The sequence below is a fragment of the Gymnoscopelus microlampas genome, assembly GCF_963454915.1.
Source record: "Gymnoscopelus microlampas genome assembly, chromosome: 15".
Lineage (NCBI taxonomy): Eukaryota > Metazoa > Chordata > Actinopteri > Myctophiformes > Myctophidae > Gymnoscopelus > Gymnoscopelus microlampas.
The window spans coordinates 24,809,482-24,832,666 of record NC_139952.1 but is presented as its reverse complement, the minus strand read 5'-3'; the positions used below and the strand labels follow the sequence as shown (position 1 = coordinate 24,832,666).

General features: G+C 43.9%; 1 protein-coding gene across 1 annotated transcript in view; it reads left to right on the top strand.

The window, feature by feature from the left end:
- LOC311062152 (E3 ubiquitin-protein ligase TRIM71-like) overlaps positions 1-22,373 on the top strand; it is a 37,403-nt gene extending 15,030 nt beyond the window's left edge. Inside the window, exons 2-7 of the mRNA XM_084080987.1 lie at positions 4,963-5,130; positions 12,285-12,419; positions 15,481-15,723; positions 16,042-16,539; positions 16,718-16,858; positions 17,671-22,373. Coding sequence (XP_083937113.1) covers positions 4,963-5,130; positions 12,285-12,419; positions 15,481-15,723; positions 16,042-16,539; positions 16,718-16,858; positions 17,671-18,243 — 1,758 coding nt within the window. The 3' untranslated portion in view covers positions 18,244-22,373. The remainder of the gene's footprint in view (positions 1-4,962; positions 5,131-12,284; positions 12,420-15,480; positions 15,724-16,041; positions 16,540-16,717; positions 16,859-17,670) is intronic.
- The last annotated feature ends 812 nt before the right edge of the window (positions 22,374-23,185 follow it).

Genomic DNA, 23,185 nt, shown 5'->3' with positions numbered 1-23,185 from the left:
TGCAGTGTGCATGCAGGCAGGGAGTGCTACAGCGAGTGATATTACTGGCTGATCGTGCTCGTGCCCTCTACCCCAGTTCCCATTGCCTATGGGAGTGGGAGGGGGAGGGTTGGGGAGGGGTGAATCCTACCGCAGCCTGCTAGCTGGCTAAGCTGGGCTAGCACCAGCACCTATGGTCTAAAAAGCAAGGCAGCCCATACACGGACTCACAGGCAACCCAGTGTGTGTGTGTGTGTGTCTAATATACAGTATATATAGTGATGAGATACAGATACAGTGATGGATATTTTCTATAGCTGAACCCTGTGGCTACTGGCCAGTACTTACAATCACAACATTTCATGAAGTGGTCACTTTCTCATCTCATTATGGTGGTCAAATATTGCTGCTAGACTGGTGCCACAAATCCTTAAATAGTAAATACCAATGCTTACATGACCAGCAGTAAACCAGTGGCCGTCATGGGGGTGCGTGCATTTGTATGCGTAAGTGTAAAAAGAGGTGGGGGTGACTAACATCCTGTGGACTAATGAAATACTATAACTCACTTCCCCAGCATGGCCCAGCCCCACTGCCATGGGGCTTTATAGTCATATGTGACAGATTGTATCCATCCCCTACCTACCTGAGAGCTACACTGTAAAATGCGTGTTAATTTAGCACAAATGGAACCAAATTCAACACAAATGGAACCAGATTGAACACAAATGGAACCAAATGGTCCATTTGGACCTATTTGTACACTCTTCAGAGTTAAATGAACATGGAGGATTTTACTGCGTAGAAGGCCTAGTACTCGTTAATCATGTTCCCTGTGCTTATGTGTGTGCGTGAGTGTGTTTTAAAAACAGTGGTTCTCCACTTTAACCCTTTAACACATTGGCTATTTGAAAATAGCCAATCTACAACCTCATAACGCGAGTTATGAGCTTGTAAATCTGCTATTTAAAGAAAGAAAAGAATGTGACAGATTTGGGATGTTTTAAAAACATTCATCAATGCAAATCTTATATAAATCTTTGGTTCCCTGGCACAAAGTCTTTTCAGATGCGCAGCCAAATGCATATTCATTTGGGTGTCCTTGACATGAAAAAGTTTGAGAACCACTGGTTTAGAATGTGCTGTATGTTTTGGAGAGCTATTAGGGTGATTCACCTAAACCCTGAAGGCCTCCTTTCCAGAATGATCTTTGTGGAATTTACAACTTCTGTTACCGTGACAGCTCACCTATTTCATGTCTCTTGATCTTGCTTTTCACATTTCTGTGTCACGTGTGTGTTGGCCGGTCTAGTTTGGCTTAGTACCCTGTATTATGTGCCACCTACACAGTAAAATCCATGAGTGTACAAATGAAACAAAATGGGCTACTTAAGGCCATATATGGTCAATGATTCCAAGGAATTGTGGACCAAATGACGGTCTATAGTACACCATATTGTGTCTAACCATTAAAATGTCATTGGATTGGGGTCCCAGTCCCAGAGATGATGCATATACAAATGGGGAACCTTGAAATGGTGCATTGTATATTCTTGACAACTGGGTTTGGCTTGTGGGTATGTTTCTTCTTACAGGAAGTTAATTCAGTCCACCACCCTTTTTATTTCTGTGCCATATTTGCTCCTTCAAAATACAAAAAGTGGAAAGAGACTGTGTGTGTGTGTGTGTATATATATATATATATATATAAGAATGAATGATAGTCTTGAGTGGAGATCTCAGAGAAGAACCAGTATCCTGTGTAGATCAATAATATTGACGACCGTTCTAAGAGGCCAATGTATTATGTAATCCACAACTGTGTGTGTGTGTGTGTGTGTGTGTGTGTGTGTGCAAGTGTATATATTTGCAAGTTGGCGTGTGTACGTGCCTGACACCTCAAGGACTCAGGAGTTGTTGATGATACATGAGTAGGAGATAGTAGTGAGAGACTTTACTATAGATGCGCTACTATCTGTCATGGGATCTACTGGCAGTGAAACGCTACTCCGCTTAGGGTTTAGGACGGTCCTCCAGTGTTTTTTTTTGTTGCGTTTAGTTTTCTGTACTTAGTTTCCCATGTCTCCAATTAACCTCCAACTGATGGGGACGCAAGAGAAAACAATCGATGTACCTTTTAGTACGGCAGGTACTGATGGACCAATTGGAGAGGGATAAGCTGAATTTATTTTAAAAATTGCCCTGGTGTCGCTTTTTTGAATAGACTCATTGTTCGCTTGTAGATCAGCCGTTTTAGGCAAGCAACACCATTGTGCTTGCGGAGCACAAGTCAGACTATAGGTGTAAACAGCCACTCAACAGTCTTTCTCTGCCACTTCAGGTGACCGCCACAATCCGTCCGCTCTTTGCTCCATCAATCCTCTAACTCAGTGGTTCTTAAAGTAGGGTCCAGGGACCCTCAGTGTTCCTTTGGGGGGGGGGGGGGGGGGGTTCTAAATGTGGACCCTTACAGGTCTGTAACTGTGACCGTATACACATTTGTATACGCTCAGAGTTATGGGGGTTCTTTGAAATTAAAACGTTTGAGAACCACTGTCCCAACTAACCCATCTCACCACCTATCCAACCTCCTATTTCCTCCCTGTCCTCTGGCTGTCCCTCATCCTCTGTCCAACCTGTCTTTCTCTCTCCTATCTCCAACCCAGCTGCATTCCATCCTTTTGTCTCCCCCCCCCCCCCCCCAAACAAACACACACACAGAATTTTTGGATAAGTCGGGGGGATTGAGTGACAGAGTTGAGCAGAGGCAGAAATAGAAGAGAATGTTCAATAGAAGTAGGGAAGATGGCAAGAAAGGACAAGAAGAAAGGATTCCATGAGAAGCTTATTGGGTGGGGGGTGGAAGGGCATCGGAGGAGGTGCGGAAGTCCCAGATAGAAAGGGAGGTGTGTGCGTCTCATTAGATTATGCTACTCCCCCGGGGGAACGGCCATTATTGATGGATTGATTGCAGGCACCTCCCCCTCTACACTGGTCTCCTGCTATTGGGTGCATTGATCCTCTGTCTCCCTGGGATATGATGGCCAGTGCATATTTAATTACCCTCTGATTACAACCAATCATGGTTCAGACGCTGGCTCGAAGCAGGATTTAGGTGGAAGCAGTAAGGTTAGCTGTCACATCTAACCTCCGTTCCTCCAGGGACAATGGGGGGTCTCGTTTTTGGCAAACCGTTAATTCCTTGTTTGGTTTCGTTGCAAACCATGACAATTATTCTTAAATGGATGTGGTTTGGCTGGGAATCTTACATTAGAAATGCCTTTTATAACACAGGGATTTCTTTACTTTAAAAAAAAAATCTTGTTTATTGGAATTTGAAATTAAGTAATTTTTTTATTTAATTTAATGTGTTTCTATTCTGATGACTGTTAGCCTTCTCTTAAGTAGGGTTCCTGAAACTAAACCCTCGAGGTATAATTTGAAATGTGTACTAGATAAATAGATAGATGGATAGATAGAAACGATAGATAGATACATACTGATACAGACAGATAGCGAGTGGATGACAGCAGGAAGTTATGGATGTCAACACATACAATTAATTTGAAGCCTCAGCAAACATGATGGTTTCTTTTAACAGCCCCAATAGCATTGTCTCCGTCTCTTGTTCTCCTGGTTGAACTGGTATTCTAACTGGTCAAAGCAGACACACCTTTTGACACACCTCTGACACTCCCACCACGGGTTGTGCCGAGGCAAGAAAGGGTAGAAAATCACATTTATTCATTGTCTTGATGGGCTTTTAACGTTTTTAAAGGCGCAGTAAGTGATTTTCTTTGGAGTGATTAAATAAGTGTTGAATTTCTCTATATTCTGATAGTAATCATTGCTATATAAAGTGTTCAGTGACAGAGGTGTCACCGTCTCTTCAATTCTTTAGTAAACAGAAAATGAATTTTTCAACCAATTGATCCAATCAGGACAGAGAACTGATACAGGATACAAGACAAACAGTTGAAAGTGGAAGTGATGACGCTAAGAAAAAAACAAACTAAATTGAAACTGGAGCTGATAAAAGGGTACTCTCTCCTGATTGGATGAAATGGGTTTTCTGTTTATAAAAGAAATGGAAAGACTGATAATCCCCTGTTACAGAACAAGCACTCTATAGCAATGATTACTATCGGAATATAGAGCTTTAACTTTTAATAAACCTTTAGTTTTACCAAAAGATAGCTTGTTTTCTTTTCTGAACTAAATGAATAGAAAGCATAACCGCCTTTTAAATTGCTAAATGGGAAAAATATTGAGGAAATGTTACATTCACATATTACATCCCTTCACAACTGAACTCCCCAGGCGTGGAGAATGGTCCAAAACAATATTGATCCGTGTTAGGTGTGGCTGCTAATCCCTCCTTCCTTCCTGAGCTATTATGGTAGGAAGGCAGCAGGTCTCTGGGGTGTAAAAGCTTATGTCCCTGGTCAGGCATATATACATATGGATGCCCTGTTTGTCATTCATGTACTTCCACATTCATTAGCTGTGGAAACTGGGGATGGATACGTGTGTGTGTGTGTGTGTGTGTGTGTGTTTCTGTGTAGGTGGGTGGGGGTTGGATGTGGGAGAGGGGGAGAGAGTGAGTGAAAGACACAAACAAACTTCCTGATGCATGTATTGATCTCGCTGGTCTCTCCATGTCATTGAGAGGTGATGGTGACTCGGCGCTGTTATGCTGCAGCCAGTCGGTGCGTTGACCACAAAATGGCAGCGTCCCCAGTCAGAATCCGAGACCTGTGTTGCACTGGTTCCATGTTCTTTAATGATGTTACTATCCCATCCCTGTATTCTGTCCTACCAAAAATAAGCAGGAATGCAAAAACAGTGTTAGTTGCACCTCCAAAGTAAACCATAACATTACCACAATATACGACTGCAGTCGTGGTTCTTGTTGATCAGTCAGTTAAAAGTCTCTCACCCTTTTCCCCCTCTTGCTCTCTCTCGCTCTCTCTCCTTACCCAGGTGTTCCTGTTTTTCTGTGAGACCTGCTCGGTGCCCATTTGCAGGGAGTGCAGCTCGGGCCGACACATAGGCCACAGTTTCGTGTACCTGCAGGATGCCGTGCAGGACTCTAGAGCCATCACCATCCAGCTCCTGGCAGACGCCCAGCAAGGACGACAGGCCGTGCAGGTGAGGACCTGGAGGGGTGGGGGCGCCAGGGAAGGCCCCGGGGGTCTGTGTGTGGGGTGGTGGTGGGAGGAAGTGGGTACACACAAAGTACAGACTTCCCAGGCATCTCATAGGTTGAGCCAGAGGAGCGTTGTGTACTTACTTACTTCCTTCCACCTTCCACCACAGTGGAGCCTGGCTGTTGAGCTGATCATGGAAGAAATGTTTGAGAGTGACCAGGCCGAGGCTCTGAGAAGCATGGAGGTTAGAGGTGGCCAGCTGGCCCTAGAAGGGGGTTGGGTTGCATGGGGTGAGGTCTGGTGAGGGCAGGCCTTGAAGGTCAAAGGGGAGGAGGCGGAGGGGAATGGTGGAGGAGGGGGGGTAGGGAGGTATTTAAAGGATTTCAGAGAAAGGAAAACGTCCCCTCCCCTTTGAAAGGAGTAGAATGCTGCCACCCCCTTCTTTTCCCTCCTCTCTCTCTTTATCTCTCTTGTGGTCTCTCTCTCCGTCACGCACACACACACACACACACACACACACACACACACACACACACACACACACACACACACACACACACAGAACCCCTCTTCATTTACATGATTGTAGATTATGTGCAAGCCTCTTCAGAGCTCCAGCTGTGCTCCACAGAGAAAGGTACGCAACGCATGTTAAGGAAGCATCTGCGGAAGGCAGCAGGACACAAAAGAGGACGGTCTCAATGTGATAATGTGGCATAAAATCTGCCTATTATATCGAGTTGATATCTGTATCACCCTGCCTGGGCACGTGCTCACATTTTATTATACAGCATGCTGATTAGTGATGTCTTTTTTTGGGGGGGGGGGGGGGGAGATGGCTGCAGAATATATGAGATAAGAAAGTAGTGGCAGAGGGGACACTTGAGCTCATTTCCCACTGGACAAAAAACCCCACTAACACCCACTAAAAATGTTACAATCCACATTCATTCCCCGGGACAAATGACTCTGCAGTATGAACGGTTATTAATCGGTTCCAGCTCCGATCGGCAGTGATAGAAACATGGCACCAAGGTTGACACGAACATTTTCACCTCTTTTCCAGCGCAATGCTATGACAGACATGTGACATACCAGAAGTTTGTCTAATCGCTTGTCTAATAAAGGCATGGCGTCCATGTGGTTCTTGGACTTCATGTGGCTTCATGTGTCTGACGTCAGGCATTTATTGGTGTGTTTTAACATGCTAACTGCCAAAATGCAGGCAGTATAGTAGAACATTTTAAATCCATGTCATGCGAAAACGAGCACTGATCTTGTGTGGCGGGTGGCAGTTTTGGTGTTGGAAAACTTTCTGCAAACTTGCTACAAAATTTTCCAGCCTGTATTGGCGGAAACATAGTGAAACCGCTGACCGGTCTAGTCTTGTGGTTTGCATGATTAACCCCAGGCAAACATGCAGACAGACCCTCTCCTAGACCTCTTCCCTCCTACAGTGCCACACCATAAAACCCCCAGAAAGCCATACTTCTCTTTCTCTCTCTCTCTCTCTCTCTCTCTCTTTCTCTGTCTCTGTATATATCACATACCCAGCTTTTATTTGGTGAGGGGTTGATAAAGGTTGATATCAACCTTCCTTCCAACCTTTCTTCCCGCACAACTTCCTTCCCACACTTTTGGGACTACCATTTTATTCATCAGGGCAGTACCTTGTTGAGACTAATGCTAACCTATTTATTAATTGAAAGTGTTGATGAAATGCTCTTCTTTAGTTGTCTGTGTGAATAAATACATTCTAAATAAGTTAACGTCCTGCTCTAGCCTCTATACATACAGTGTATAAAGGACCGAATAAGCTCAAGCCTTGCTTTTGATGCACATAACAAGAGACAGAAGAGTTCCGTTCACCATCGCCAAGCTCTGAGGAATGCTTTTAAAACATGTTTTGAATGCCTTGCTTTAGAGTTTTCACCCAAACTAAAGCTTACAGGGGTAGTTAACATTCTAGTGTTGCGTAACCTGCCTGGACGGTGGAGCAATGCTGTGACCTTGGGGTGGACAAGTCACTAGAAACCTGAAACACTAGCCATTCCGCTGAGGTCATATGACCTCATGGCGCGTCTTCTTAAATGTTTCCTCAACATCGTTTGCGGCTCGCCCATCGCTCACGCCTGACCTTTTGTGTTGATGGGACACCCTTAAGCAACCAAGTGGGTGGGCGAGGCCCGCACACACCTCAGCAGGTAACTCTTACCTGGCCCTCTCAATAACCCCTACACTGTAAAATCCTGAGTATCAAACCTGCAATCTGGATCTTATTTAATTAATACATCTATATGACACATCTACATTTGTTGGAGATGGTTTCCTTGCTCTTCCATTGAGGAATGTTAGACCCCGCCTGGTGTCGGCCATCTACTGGCTGACAGGTAATACTGGACCGGGTCCATTTGGTTACATTTGTACACTCTCAGAGTTGAAGATAAATGAACTGTGAGGATTTTACCACCTTTTGTAGTCTGTACTGTATATTGAACTTTTGTAGTCTGTACTGTATATTGAAGAAGACTACTAATCAAGTTTATGAACGGCACTCGTCTAACTTTACAGACAACGTATGGTAAAGCATCATTTATGCTTAGGCAACAAATGTTTTTTTGGGGCAGAAACGTAAATAAATTACTGCCGTATTAATGTTTCCAAAAAAACGTTGAATCGAGTGGTGAGTCGAACCGGCCCATTTTTAGCTGAGTCATGGACTCTGCCCATGGGGAAGGGTGCAGTGGTGTTTGGCATTTGTGTGTGCGCGTTAGGGTGAGTTTGCATGTTTACATACTCTCTGGCGTCAGCGTTTACTCCTGAGGTGACCTAGGAGAGAATGCACACACACACACACACACACACACACACACCCCCTGGGGTAGGAAATTTCCTCCCACTCCACAACCATTATCTTCTCTGACCTCTAACCCTGAATGTGTGACCTCCTGGTTGGTCAGCTCTGGTTCATTCTGCGGTCTGATTGGTCAGTTTGGACATTATTTGTATTCCAGGCTGCTGCTGTCCAGAGAATGAGAGCGAGACTGACCGCCAGGGGCATGAGAAAGATCATGAGAGAGACAGAATATTAAGTAGGGCTGCAACTATCCATTATTGTTTCAGCGATTATTGTGTCCGCCAGGAGAGTTTGTTTTCACTTTCCGTCAGCCAAGCAAACATTGGTCGAGCCTCACGTGACACTTGACAATACGGTGAAATAGTGTGATCTGATTGGCTAGTGACATATAACGGGCTATAAATACATGTGTCACTTTGAAAGAGTCTTTGCCTCTTTCAAAGTGAGGTAAGACAGGAATAATCACGAAATGGCTGAGAAATGGCGGATACTGTAACAATTGGATAGGACACTTACACAGACAGGACAGATAGGACACTTACACAGACAGGACGGATAGGACACTTACATAGACAGGACGGATAGGACACTTACACAGACAGGACGGATAGGACACTTATACAGACAGGACGGATAGGACACTTATACAGACAGGACGGATAGGACAGTTATACAGTAACTCCAGGTGGGGATACCAGTTTTATCCAACTAAGGTTTGGATAAAACAGACGGATAGGACACTTGTGTCATGTTACTATGACACAGTAACATGTTCTAATTACCGTATTTTCCTCACTATAAGGCGCATCTGAGTATAAGGCGCACCTTTAATAAATGTATTATTTTCATATATAGGGCGCACCGCATTATAAGGCGCATCCGCACTATAAGGCGCACTGACGGGCAATAATATTACTATTATTGTTTTTTGGAAGTTTTATTTAATTTTCTTTTATATGTATATCTATGAATTGACTTTATAACTGACACTACAATCAACTACATCAAATTGTCTGATAACCCGTTATTTCACCCTATTATGTACTTTGATGTACAATGGTGTCATGCAGAAATAGCGATAGTCGATCTACAAGTGAATTGATTCTTAGCATTTTTTTATTATTGATTAAATCGAATAGTTTCACCCCTAGAAGTGAGTGAAAGGTAGGTACAAGCTCACAAAAATAAAAACACAGATGAAAGATGTTGCACACACACACACACACACACACACACACACACACACACACACACACACACACACACACACACGGTTGGTGGTTGGGGTGGTTGGCCAAAAAACAACAAAATAAAAAATCTCCCAGAATTCCCTCCTCCTGCTGTTCGCTGTTCCTTTCTGGGGGCCTGATTTAGCTGACCCTTTAACTGCCTGCCACAAATGGCAAGAGGAAAGAGAAAAGGTCCCTGCTGCCAAGGCTTTGTTCCCCTGGGGGCGGGGTCTTAAGACAGGGGTCGCAGATCACGACCTGCTGGGGGTTAGACTGACCTCTGACCTATGTGGCTGATGCCACAAAGGAAGCCCTATCTATCCCACTGGCCTGCGTCCATGTGAGGTCCAGCAGCCACCCTGTGACCTCCTGAAAGACGCCAGAGGAAAACCCTGATAAAAACTAAGGGGGAAGGGACACAAACAAAGCAGAAGAGAATGTGGATTTAACCCAAAAAAATTGGGGAGCCACACAATTTAACCATATTAACCCTGACGTCCCCATTTTGGGCATGTCATTAAAGGCAGAATTGTTATTTTGATTGTTTAAAAAGTAATTAAATCTCATTTTCAAAAAAATATTTTTGAGTAGCTCAAGTATAAAAGTGGTTAAACTCTTTCCAGGATATGTTTTTTTCGCCCAGGTCTATTTGTAACGATACCAAGAACTCACAGTATGATAATATATCACAATACGAGTCCACAATATGATATTAATCACGATAAAAAACAAAATGGGGGAAAAAAAAATCACTGAAATCTGTAAGACACAACTTTTCATGTCCCATCTACTGTCATAACATGATAATATAGTTCTGGGTAGCTTGTGAATTCCACCCATCTGTTTCACTCTTATTACTGATCTGCTGTTGAAACATAAAAAAAAAGTTTGGCTCATTATCATATCTAGACATTTTTGTTATGGTAATATCGCGATAACAACAATATTGCTACATCCCCATAGGATACAGTTGCCTTTTTTGCCTCCATTTAGAATCATGTGTTGAAGTAACTCAAACCGGTTCTAGGCTTAAATTTCCATTTAGTCCATTCCCCATGTATCACAGAGAAAAGGATTGTCTTAGTTTTCCCCAAAATTCTGCTAAATCCCAACAGTGAGTGCCAGACAGATGTACCGCAATGCATAGCATCCAGCAAGGAAAATATCAACAGACCGCATAGCCATTTCAATATAATATCCATTTTATAATGTTGCATTCTCTGTGAGCAATCTTAAAATCTTTAATGTCGCACAACAGTTTGGCTAGTGTTTTATCAGATGATCCAGTATTGTAATAAGTATACTGTTGTCCAGTTGCTAATGTACCTTTATTTCTATCTGTCTGTCTTGGATAACAGTTGGGTAGATAATAAATATAAGCCATTAGTCAAGTATGAATCAGCACATTTTCATTTTCTGTGTACTTGGTGATCAGCAGACACTACACACAATTTGAATGCAGAGAGGAAGTAGTGTTAGCGTTCAGCACCAGTAGGAAGTGACATCCTAGTCTGTATAGTGAAGTAACATGTTATTCTTGAACCCCAACACCCCCACTCTGTTTCCCATATCCCCCCTAAAGCACTGGCTGCATGTGAGAAAGGAACGGGTCATAATGACAGAGCAGGTGTCGTTGCATCCACCCTCCAGGGAGACGTGGGACAGAAAGAGTCCTTGCTTTTAATACTTCCTCCCCCTTTTATATGCCGTTTCCTTTATACTTCCTCCTCCTTTTATATCCTGTTTCCTTTATGATTCCTCCTCCTTTCATATCCTGTTTCCTTTCCTCTCTTATCATGCAGTTGAACACTGACATCCTCAGTGTTGATTTAACCGGGCTGTGTACATTAGTGTACCATTAGTCCCTTTTTACCCCATTATGCCAATTCCCATTTTTTTCCCCCGTCACGTGTAGTCCCTGACACTGCCAACCCCTGTGGTTGGTCATGTGGGAGGGCGTAGACAACCACGTGTCTCCTCTGATAGACATGAAGTCACCAGCCTCTTCTTTTCACCCGACTATGTGGAGTTTCACTGGGAGAACGTAATGCACGCAGATGAACACGATATTCCTCTCAGTTACACATCCCAATGAATCGCCGCTATTGCAGCGACAGAGAAAGGGAAAGGGAGACCTTTCAGTTTCAGCTTCACCCAGCTGATGGCTGCTGCTCAGATGGTTATGATAAGCGTTTGGGAGGGAGCAGTTGGGGGTTAATCCCCCCCCCCCCCCCCCCCCCCCCCCCCCGACCACCTAGCTTCCCTCCCATGAACACGGCCGGTTGTGTTTGCCCAGGCAAGCCGGAAGCCCTGCAAACCACTAGTGTCAGTGTCGGTGGTGGGCAGGAACTTCATGTCTGCACCACCCAGACACCAGGATAGCAGAAATGTCTTGAAGTCTTTTTGTTGAGCATTTATTAGTTTTTATTCATTTTATTTTGCAGTCTAACATGAGATTTAGAAAAAAAAGAAAATGAACTAGTCAACATTAGTGTTATTTACAGTATGTCATATTATATTGTTGACCATTTTATTTTGCAGTCTAACATGAGATTTAGAAAAAAAAGAAAATGAACTAGTCAACATTAGTGTTATTTACAGTATGTCATATTATATTGTTGACCCTTCCCTATTACAGGGGCGAGTTGTTGAAATTCACAATGTTGTTTTGCCCCAGCTGACTATGTTGAAGTACATTTTGAACATTTTGTATTGCACAAAATACATTTAGAACATTTAGTACGGCACAAGATGCATTTCAAAGTGCTGAGTGTTCATTTAATGCGTAATATATACTCCACCGGACTCCGAAAATAGCAGATCTACTAGCTCACTCGCGACCCGTTGTAAGCTAGTAGATCAGCTATATTCAATGCGCGACTCTGTGACAACAAAATATAAATCAGGCTTAACTCTTTCTGTATAACTGGTCAAAACTATTTGCAGTGTAGGAACTGTTGATTGAAGGCTACCTCTACGCCAAATCTGGGGTCCAAGTGGTTAAACAGATGAGTGTAGAACCATGGCTCATTGTGTAATAACCTCATACGTGCTTCTCTTGTCTCCTAGCTGAGTATGGAGAAGGCCCAGGCCATGGCAGAACAGGTGGAGATCAAGGCCAAGGTGGTGCAGACGGAGGTGAAGGCCATTGTCCTCAGACACAAGAAGGCCCTGGAGGAGAGAGAGTGTGAACTACTGTGGAAGGTGAGATACTGCTTGATCACACATAAGCCCTGTCCGGACAAGCTTAGTATTACAGGGAGAAGGTCTGGTAGTATCATTTTCACCCGAGCAATTTGGTGATTTTGGTGTCGTGTGGACCAACACAATTTGTGATTATTACATTGATTATTTGATAACTGACCGTTTATACGGTGTGCCTCCGTAGGAGGCTAGTCGTCTACGGACGTGTGCTTGTAGATCATGCTAAGCTTGTACAGTATGTCATGTTAGATCATGCTAGCTAGAAAGCAAGCTTGTAGATCTGCTATTTTTGAAAAAATAAGAAATACATGTTTTTTTTGTGCCTATAATGACATGCCCAAAATAGGGATGCCAGGGTTCATGTGGTTAAGTGAAACACCCCTCAGTAATTCTGAAGTGTGATAAGTACGTCATATTGATTGTACTCTGACAGGGTTCAAATGTAAAAGGTCTGTCCAGACCGTTCTATAGTCAATATATCTTAAAAAGCATTCTCTCCCTTTCTCTGCCTTTCTTTCTTTCTTTCTGTCCCTGTATTCTTTTGCGCTGCCGTTCTCTGTCCCTCTCTCTCTCTCGCCTCCCTCATGTTTTTATTCTCACTCCCCTGTGTTTTTAGACTACCCGTCCATGTGTTTTTCATCTCTAGTTTGTTATCCTTTCTTATCTCGTTTTGGGCCTATTGCTCTGTCCACCCACCAGTTCAGTAGCCCCGTTCCCTCCAACTGTACATCGTTGTCCTTTATCTCTACAACGGCTCAGTTGTAACTCATACCAGCACTATTTCCGCCGACACCATTTGTCAGATGAAGGTGTTTTATGGCTGGCACGCCGTGCAGCGGTCTCTCTGGACTCATTCTCGTACATAAAGCTCCGCTAGGTTCGGATGTGAGACACAGTCATGTAACAGTGGGTGCATGCAGGAGGTTATGATGTCCATTAAATGTTTCTTCGTATACTGCAGTGTGTGTGTGTGTGTGTGTGTGTGTGTGTGTGTGACGTCACATGTGCAAACCCATGACCAACTGCCTCAAGGCAGCAGGACGCATGATCTGGATCAATGAATCGCAGTGGCAGCACCCATAGGAAATGGCATATTTTGTGTGTGTGAGGTGGTGGCACTTCAGAAAATCCTAGATGATTTTTACATTACGATTTAAGGGAAATAAGTGGGGGTATCGGGTTAGAAGGCGTAAACTAGCTCCAGTAAACTAGTAACTGTGACGAAAGCCAAAATGCAATAAAGATATAATGGGCTGTGTAGTATATTATCAGCCAGACATGTTGGGCCCCCGGGGCCTAATGTTACCCAGAGAAAGAGAGGCTTTTTTGGGGTAGAAGCAAAAGGCCTCTACCCCCTGAGGTCCCTTGACCTTGAGCTGCAAAATGAGTTGCTTTCCTAGATTGAAAAACAATAGCTTACCATTACTATGTTACACGTATTTCTTTACTGTTCATTGAGAAAGGGTGTGAAGGCTTGACATACCCGTATGCAGTATACACTGTACTGTAAAAGTGAACAATTAAAAACACACACACACACACACACACACACACACACACACACACACACACACACACACACACACACACACACACACACACACACACACACACACACACACACACACACACACACACACACACACACACAGTCAAATACTCATATACAAATTGACAATTTTTACAATCTAAGATTTAAATGAGCAATATTAAATCCCTTTCTTGTCATGCTTGAGGTGTGTGTGTGTGTGTGTGTGTGTGTGTGTGTGTGTGTTTTGCTGTGGACTAATCTATGAGGAGAGGTAGAACCATTAATTGAACCTAGTCTTTCCCGTGTACCATTAAAGAAACCCCTTATTCCTCCCCTTCCGCTTGGAGCGGGCTTGGTAACATCGTAAAACCTGCCCTACGCCTCACTCCCTCTGATCTGACAGCTTCCGTGTGTGTATGTGTGTGTACTTGTTTGCGTGTGTGTGCGCACACACACGTGTGTGTGTGTGTGTGTGAGAACAGTATAAGCGCTGAGGTCAAAATGTCACTCAGGAGGTTTTCACTTACCCATGTTGCCTCTTTAATGCCCCTATATAGGGCCGCAGAACACACTCTTTATCCTCAACCTGACTCTGCTCTCTGATAAAGTCATTACAGGCACCCCTAACCCTACACACACTAAGCCCCCCGACCCCTTCTCCCCCTCGTTCTCCCCCTTTCTCCATTTCTCTCTCTCTCGCTCGCTCGCTCGCTCAAGCTTTTTCTTCCATGTTCTCTCAGGCCTGTGGGCCGCAACTCTTTGAAATACATACCATCTCTCTCGCTGTGTGCATGGGTTCCTACTGAGGAGCTCAATCTAACCGCTGGTCTGGTAGAAAGCCTAACTTTGGGCTTTTGTTCTCAGTGGCCATAAAGTGTAACTCTAGTCCCACAGATGCAAATTACAGTTCAGCTTACAAGAAGGATTATAACAAAGGACCTCTCTCTTTCGGACACCCCTTTGTTTTCATTCAGGACTCCCTGCCCCGCCATGAAATGTTCTCCTTTCGTATGGAGTCAGCCGGACTATTGTGTGGTGTTCCTTTTGTTAGGTGATGCTAAGTAAAGCTCCAGCCTCTCTGCTTCTCATGTCCTGTCCGCTGTTCAATGCGCTGCTTTTCCCCTGACTGTGCGGTAACTTTATCTTTGTGCGCACTTACATTGAAATGTATACCGGATAAGAAAAGCTCTGGGGTTTTAGTGATGTAAAACTGTCTAGATGCTTCTCCATTTCCCTCTCTCTTTTTTATTTATTTATTGTGTTGTGCCTCTATTGTTTTTAGTTGAGTAGCTTGGCATGAGAGCAAAACTATTGTAATGAGGCTGTCTGTATGTTGTGTCACTGACTGCAAATGTGTCCACCAGAGGGTGCTGAAAATACAACTCAAATACACACCAAGGTTACCTTGTTTGTTTTTTGTTGTTTTTCTCTTTTTTTGTGCCTTCTCTTTACTGCATTCTCTTTACTGCATTCAGCCAACTATCATCACCACGTCTTAACCCCCCCTCCTTCCAAATTCATTTTCCTCAGGTGGAGAAGATCCGTCAGGTCAAGGCCAAATCCTTGTACCTGCAGGTGGAGAAACTGCACCAGAGCCTGTCCAAGTTGGACAGCACCATTGCCGCCGTCAGCCAGGTTCTGGACGAGGGCCGTCACCTGGACGTTCTGCTGGCCCGAGAGCGCATGCTAACCCAGATCCACGAGCTCAAGTCCCTCAGGGGCCTTCTGCAGCCCCAGGAGGATGACCGATTCATGTTCACCCCCCCAGACCAGGTATTCCACTCGATCTGTGCAGTAGAGTATCACTGCTGGGGCGGAGGGGTTAAACAATGGGTCAGGCCCCAGAAATAGGTCACAGGTTTCATTTATGGTGGGCTGCCACATGAGAAAATGTCTAAATGTACTCACTCAGGTTACCCAGTTGCAGCTGCTGCAATAGAATATCCTGTAGATTCTGTGTTGAAGGTATAAGTGCAGAAGTTAATATGTAATATTTAAGAGCAGAAATTATTCGCGCTAGTCAGCTGTTTGTTTTTAGGACAGTTGTAGGTGGTTGTATGTGTGATACTAATTCCACGACGGTTGCCACAGACGCTGTACATAGCTCTCCAGTCCATGGGCCTGATCAGCAGCGGAGCCTTTGCCCCCGTCACCAAAGCCCACGGCGAGGGCCTGAAGAGCGCGCTTCGAGGGAAGCCCGCCTCCTTCACTGTGATCGGATACGACCACGATGGAGAGCCCCGCCTCTCCGGCGGCGATGCGGTCTCCGCCATATTCATGTCGGCCTCCGACGGCAACCTCTCGGCGGCGGACGTGACGGACCACCAGAACGGCTCGTACACGGTCAACTACCTGCCCAAGAGCGAGGGCGAGCACCTGGTGTCCGTGTTGGTGTGCAACCAGCACATCCTGGGCAGCCCTTTCAAGGTGACCGTGAAGTCGGGAAGGAGCTACGGCACCCTGGGCTCGCAGGTGTCAGCCTTCGGGTGTGAGGGGGAGGGAGACGGACAACTGTGTCGTCCCTGGGGCATCAGCGTGGACAAGGAGGGATACGTGGTGGTGGCTGACCGCAGTAACAACCGTGTACAGGTACGAGCGCTGTCACCAGCATAGTGTGCTGGCTGTTAGAATAGATCAGTTGTTCGCAAAGTTGGGTCCTTGAGAGGGTTCCAGGGGGTCCCCAGCTAAATTATTGAAATGAATCATCTGACATAGATAACAGTCTGACTGTTTTCTTTATTCTGAACTCGACCCCATCTCTCACCAGATCTTCAAGCCCTGTGGTGCCTTCCATCATAAGTTTGGCTCTCTGGGTTCTCGGCCAGGTCAGTTTGATCGTCCAGCTGGGGTTGCGTGTGACAGTCAGAGACGCATCATTGTGACGGACAAGGACAATCACCGTGTGCAGGTATGCATACAGTATAGTGTGACACTTTTTTTCTCAAATGCCATTGTGTTTTGCATATTATTTCAAATCCATTCAAAGCAAATAAGAACAATATGAGGTGTTCATGAAACGTTTGAAAATCGCAAGTGGGGTCTAATAATGGCATGGCTTGCATGTGGATCTCTGATGTCATGTGGCTATTCTATGACATCAATCATCTGTAATGTATCTATGACTCCACGTGCACAATTTTCTCAGCCCAATCTGAGCACCATTGACTTAAATTATAAAATGAAAGTTAAATATGTCCCAAACATCTTTAATATTTTTTCAAAGAAAAAGCTGGAGGTACTCACTTGGCCTACTGACAGTGTGTACAAAAATGTGGCACTGGTCTGTCTAGTGGTTTCCAAGACTAGCTCCAGACAGACTGACAGACAGAGACAAACACACAGACAGTCACTCTTATAGACGGCTATAGCTCCTACAAAGCCATGCCATCTAAACCTCCAAACTCTTTAACTGACTGTTATATTGATACATACAGTATTTATACCTTAATCCTCATCAGTTTAAATGATGTTTGGGAGACAGCAATCAATACAGCAAAGTATCGTCACATGTTCTCTATCGATGCACGCAATTTAAAAATGTTTTCCCTATGTAGTGTTCCTCTCTTTGATTTACCAGAGTCAAATTAAAATCGTTTATCGTTACCTTATTTAGACTCATTATGCATGCATACATCTAGCTTAGTAGTTGGTCAAATCCATTACAAGAAATATTTCATCCAGACAAATACTGGGCTCTAAGGCATGTGTTCTGTTTGACAGGTGTTTACGTTTGAGGGGCAGTTCTTGCTCAAATTTGGGGAGAAGGGCACCAAAAACGGGCAGTTTAACTATCCGTGGGATGTAGCCGTCAACTCTGAGGGTAAGATTCTTGTATCGGATACCAGAAACCACCGTGTGCAGCTTTTTGCCCCCGACGGCTCTTTCATCAACAAATACGGCTTCGAGGGGGCTTTGTGGAAACACTTTGACTCTCCCAGGGGCGTGGCCTTCAACCACGAGGACCACCTGGTGGTCACCGACTTCAACAACCACCGGCTCCTGGTGATCCGGCCAGACTGCCAGTCTGCCCGCTTCTTGGGATCCGAGGGCACCGGGAACGGGCAGTTCCTCCGGCCCCAGGGCGTGGCGGTGGACCAGGAGAACCGCATCATCGTGGCCGACTCCCGCAACCACCGAGTCCAGGTGTTCGAGCCCAATGGAAACTTCTTATGCAAGTTTGGCACGCAGGGGAGCGGCTTTGGACAGATGGACCGCCCCTCTGGTGTGGCTGTGACGCCCGATGGAGTCATCGTGGTTGTCGACTTTGGAAATAATCGCATCCTCAAGTTCTAAAAGAGTTAATCTTTTATCTCTCTACTTTGTCTACGTTCTCTCGCTCCATTTGCCTTTTAGCATTTTTTTTTAAAGCAGGGGGAAAGGAATTGGAGGAGAGAGAATGAATCAATAGACAGAACGTGTGGAGAGTTTAAAGGGAGGATTCAGAGCAGGTAGAAATGAAGGGGGAAAATCATTATTTTTTACATTTATGTTGATCAAATCAGATATCTGTGGTAGGTGTGACATATAGGGGACCACTACAAATCGATAATCAGTTGACAAAGAGCCATTTTCCCCTCCAGTCTCTGCTGCTCTTAACTCTCTCTCTCTAAGCTCTCCTCGCGTTCATCATCTCAGGGAATTTCTCACTTTTCTTGTACCCTCTGCTCCATACCTACCTCATTTAGCTCTTTATGAATGTACTCATAGTCACCGAGCAGAGGTTTAGTCCGTGAAGTTTTACAAAGAAGAAAGAAAAAGAAAAAAAAAGTCTACCTCAAAACTTTGATATTTAAGAGAGACAAAAAGAATAGACTCTTCAGTTAATATTTGCACAGGATTAATGGAATTCTTGCTGTGCTGTCAGAATATGAGGTGAACAAACCTCCTGAATGTTGCTGAGACAATACTCAGACCGCTGTAGAGGCTGCATGATTCTTTCTGATTAGAAGGCTTTCGCTGGAGAGGACGCTAGTGTTGCCGTGGTGTCATTTCATGTTTTCGGCTAGTTTGTCGATCTTCTTTTTGTTTTTTGTGCATGGACCCTGGTCTCTTTGGGGCTCTGTGTGGTGCATACTGTCAGGAAAGCCCAAGTAGAGTTCTTGAAGTGATGCCAAAGTTAATAGAATCAGAATTAGCTCAGGTCACGTTAAGAGACTGATTAATTGAAATGAGTATTTTTCAGCACCTCGTTCTAGCTTTACTAGCTAATTGATCATAGTGGATACGGACTTTGCGAGAGGAATTCCTTGGTGATGGAGTTAATTAGGGAAATAATCCCAGAGATAATCCTTCAAATGATCCCTAAAATAATCCTTTGAATTAGCCCCCAAATGATCCCTGAGATAAGTCCCAAAATAAGCCCTGTTACAGTACATATACTCAAAATAACATGTCTCCCTGTGCACTGCCCCATGAAGCAGCATTAATTACAACTAATGTTAATGATTTTGATCAAGTAAAACAAGCTGGGTCATTACTATCCAGTTTGTGTTAACAACAGAAGATACAAAGATCAATATGCAAGGAGAGCGTTGTCTCCTCCAAAAGGGAGGACCCACCAAAGGATTTTAGAGAGGAATTTGTCTGGATCTATCTAGTGATCTTAATTTAGTGATATTTAATCATGTTTAATTGACACTTTTGTTGACGAGGCGGTGGCTGGGCTGTGCAACAGAGGCCTCGAAATGTAGACACCTGGCCATTCAGAGGAGATGATTGACACCATTAGAGGTCGATGTGAACAATTCTCTGGATCTTGACTGGCTGAAAGCCACTCCGATTGGCTCCTGGGGCCTAAGATGTAATCCAATCTGTTGTTAAGGGCATGATCACAAAGCCCTGCCCTATTTATTGATGCTCAAGCTCCAGAGAGATCTCCAGATTATGAGCTAGTAAACCAGTCCTCTAAAGATGGTGGTATATAGACTAGCCTAGTGAAGTCAACCAAATAATTCCTCTTAAAGATATTTTGTTGAATAATCATTGATGTTGGGAAGTTCCCCAAAGCTGACAGCACTGTCAATGCTAGGCTTAAAACAAGGAGACATTTAAAATAAAGCTGGGGTCATAAAAGATGTGCACAAGTCCTTTCGCATCTTGTTGAAACAAGGTTGAATGCCATGTAAAGCTTAATAGTTTTATGTTGCTTTGAAGGAAGACCCCTTTTTGTTCTATGTCTGCATAGATGGTCACAGAGAAGAAAAGACCTCGTCTCACAGCACCAAAGAGAATTACCTTCTCCCCCCTTAGCATTTCTCATCTAAACCCCAAATGTTTCGGCTATTCACTTTGGTTCCCTATGTTTAACAATATTGGACTGCTCTTAAGACTCCAAAAAGCATTGCAGGTGAACCTTTGCATCCCAATTTAATTGTCATTAAAAGTAATGGATGCTTACTCTATCCTCCACCTTTTGTGGTGGACATATAGTGGGGTTTAAAATGCCCCTCTTAACTGAACATGTGTCCCACCGTAAGCACTACACAATTATGGTTTTGTTAGCCCGCTCCTTAGCATAGCAAAGAATCATGGGACCTACTCTGACTCGCCGACTGACTCCCCTCAAAGGAGAGGGCTAGTCCGCACATGATCAGGATTTACATCCTCATATCTCAACTATCTTACCTCACTTACTCATATACCTCAACAGTAAAATACCTCATGTATGTCATGCATACCGACTGTACATTTTAACCTTTGAATACTTCGTTGTAACACTCATATACCTCATTCTGTATGCCTATGTTATGCCTATATTTATGAATTACAACTTTACCTCGTTCCTTGCGAACCTTAACAGTCAACCTCCCATACATGTTGGACCAAAGATCTCATTCATGGTGGTTCAGTTTCCAGTTTAAAAATGAAAGATGCGTTATGGTCCTCGCTCTGTCTTGCATCCCTGAGAAAGATTGCGTTGGACGAATCTGTAACTTGCATGGTAAACTATGCCTTTTTTATCATCAAAGAAACCAAATATTGCAGAGGTGAGAGTCGTGCCAAAAAAAAAAAAGATATCTGAGAGTTCTGTGCCAAACCGGGTTGGCACTTGGACCACACTGTTTGTAGATGACAAATGTCATTGGACCATTATATCATAGATATAAGTGTTAAGCAATTCAGAGTATGTGCCGATACTTCTCTGATTGGATGCACTTAGGAGGGCTGGGCCTCATTATTCTTTACCTCAGTGGTTCTCAAACCTTTTAGTTTCAAGGACCCCTAGTTTCTTATGCGTTAGGCCGCCAGGGACTCCCATAACTCTGAGAGTGAAAGTTACGGGTCCATTTGGTTCCACTTGCATTTGGTTACAGACCTTCTAGGGTCCATCTGGTTCCTAACTATCAATAATTTAGCTGGGCACCCCCTGGAAGTCGAACCCTCTCAAGGACCCCTAGGGGTCCCCGGATCCCACTTTGAGAACCACTGCTTTACCTCATAATGATGAACATTACTTTGTTACTGTGCGCAAGGGAGGGGAAAAAGAGGGAGTAGCCTCTTTTCTTTCTCCTTTTTTTTTTTTTAAGAGTCGATAACTTCACCAGTCCGCCTTTGAATGCACAAGAATTACCTCTTATTTCAGCACAATTCCCTCATTATTCCACAGTGAGACTTGACAGCATGGCTTTACAGATTTACAGAGTGTTGCTTGTAGAGGATTGGTAAACTTAACCTCGGGGCAAGTCTAAGCTCAATACCCTTTTGACAATGCAAGCTGTGGTTTTGAGTGATTGCAACGTCTATTGCGCGACAATAAGCCTGTTTTACAATGAGTTAAGTGGAGAGGTTAGCACACTAAAGGCAAGCCAGTTTGAGTCCATAGGCCCTGCTGTTTTGAATCCAACACCTGGCTTCACCAGTACAGTCTGCTTTTGTGTTTCAGTATTACTCTAATGTTCAGTCATGTCTGCATCAAAACAATATTTTCTTTTTTTTATTAAAAGTTGCAGAATTCTATCTTTAAGATCCTTAGGTCTTCACTCTTAAAGAGGAAAAGATATGTATTTTAAAACCTTTCTGTTTTACATTGTTGCATGCTTTAAAAAGTCCTTGTATTATACCGACGTCTCTCAGATAGGTGTTGAAAACTCAGACGGGGTGGGTAGCTGAATCTTGGGATGGTTTATCAAAAATATATACCCAAAGATGTGTATGTGTGTTAAGATTGCGTTGAACGGAATTAATCTTTGACCTTTGCGATTGTATTTTCTTCTTCTCTAGAGGCTCTGCAGAGCACAACCCCTGTTCAGCCAGCCACGCCTTGACTCCTGAGATTGGATTTGGGCAGTAGACTTTTCAAAGTGATAAATGCAGATGTAATAGATGGCTGGTGTTCTCTTTTTCCATTAGTGCTTGGTTTTCTATTGTTCCCTCTAATAATGATTATTATGGATTTACCATAGTACAGCGGTTCTCAAACTTTGTAATTTCAAGGACCCCCATGACCCTGAGTGTACAAATGGAACCAAAGGGAACCGCAATGGTCCCTTTGGTTCCATTTTGCTCTCAGAGTTACAGACCTGTAAGGGTCCATTTGGAACCCCCTCAAGGAACTCTGAGGGTCCCTGGACCCAACTTTGAGAACCACTGCCATATCGTATTTTGACATGTGGTGGGCAAGACTCTTTCGCAATTGCTTGGAGCTGTACATGTAAATGCACTGGTTCCTGTCATAACCCACCAGATGCCATTTCCAGTGAGAAAGAGTAAATAAGATGGCCATTTTGTTTTTGATCAAGTCATGGGAACCTCTTTCACTGTCATGTGAGAAGAAGCTAGGTTGCTCCCGCACAAATTTAGCAAGTCAGCCTGGTCTTTTCCCCCCGCCTCGTTTAGAATCCAGGAAGTGTAGCGATGGCTGCTTAGCATGTGATTGGTTGGCTGCACTCCTGTTGAGCGGGTTATTATTGGGCCCCTGTGGTTTTGTCCACCATTTTATTTCTGGCCTCTAGTGGCTTTAAGAGGAAAAAAAGCAAAACTGCACCAGATGACGTGTACACGGTCATAGACCTCTTTTTAAAGATTGTATACTCCGAAACGAAAAAAAAAAAAGTTTGAAAATTTAGAAAGGAAAAAATGTAACTCAGGTAGTTCTCGGTGGCCCTGCCCTGCAGGTGTCTCAGTGAAACTTGTCCCGTAGTGATGATGTAGTGATTTTTTTTTTCTGTTATTACCTCTTAGTACTCAGTAGTCAGATTATTTTCTGTGTCCATTTGTATATTATAAAACACATTCT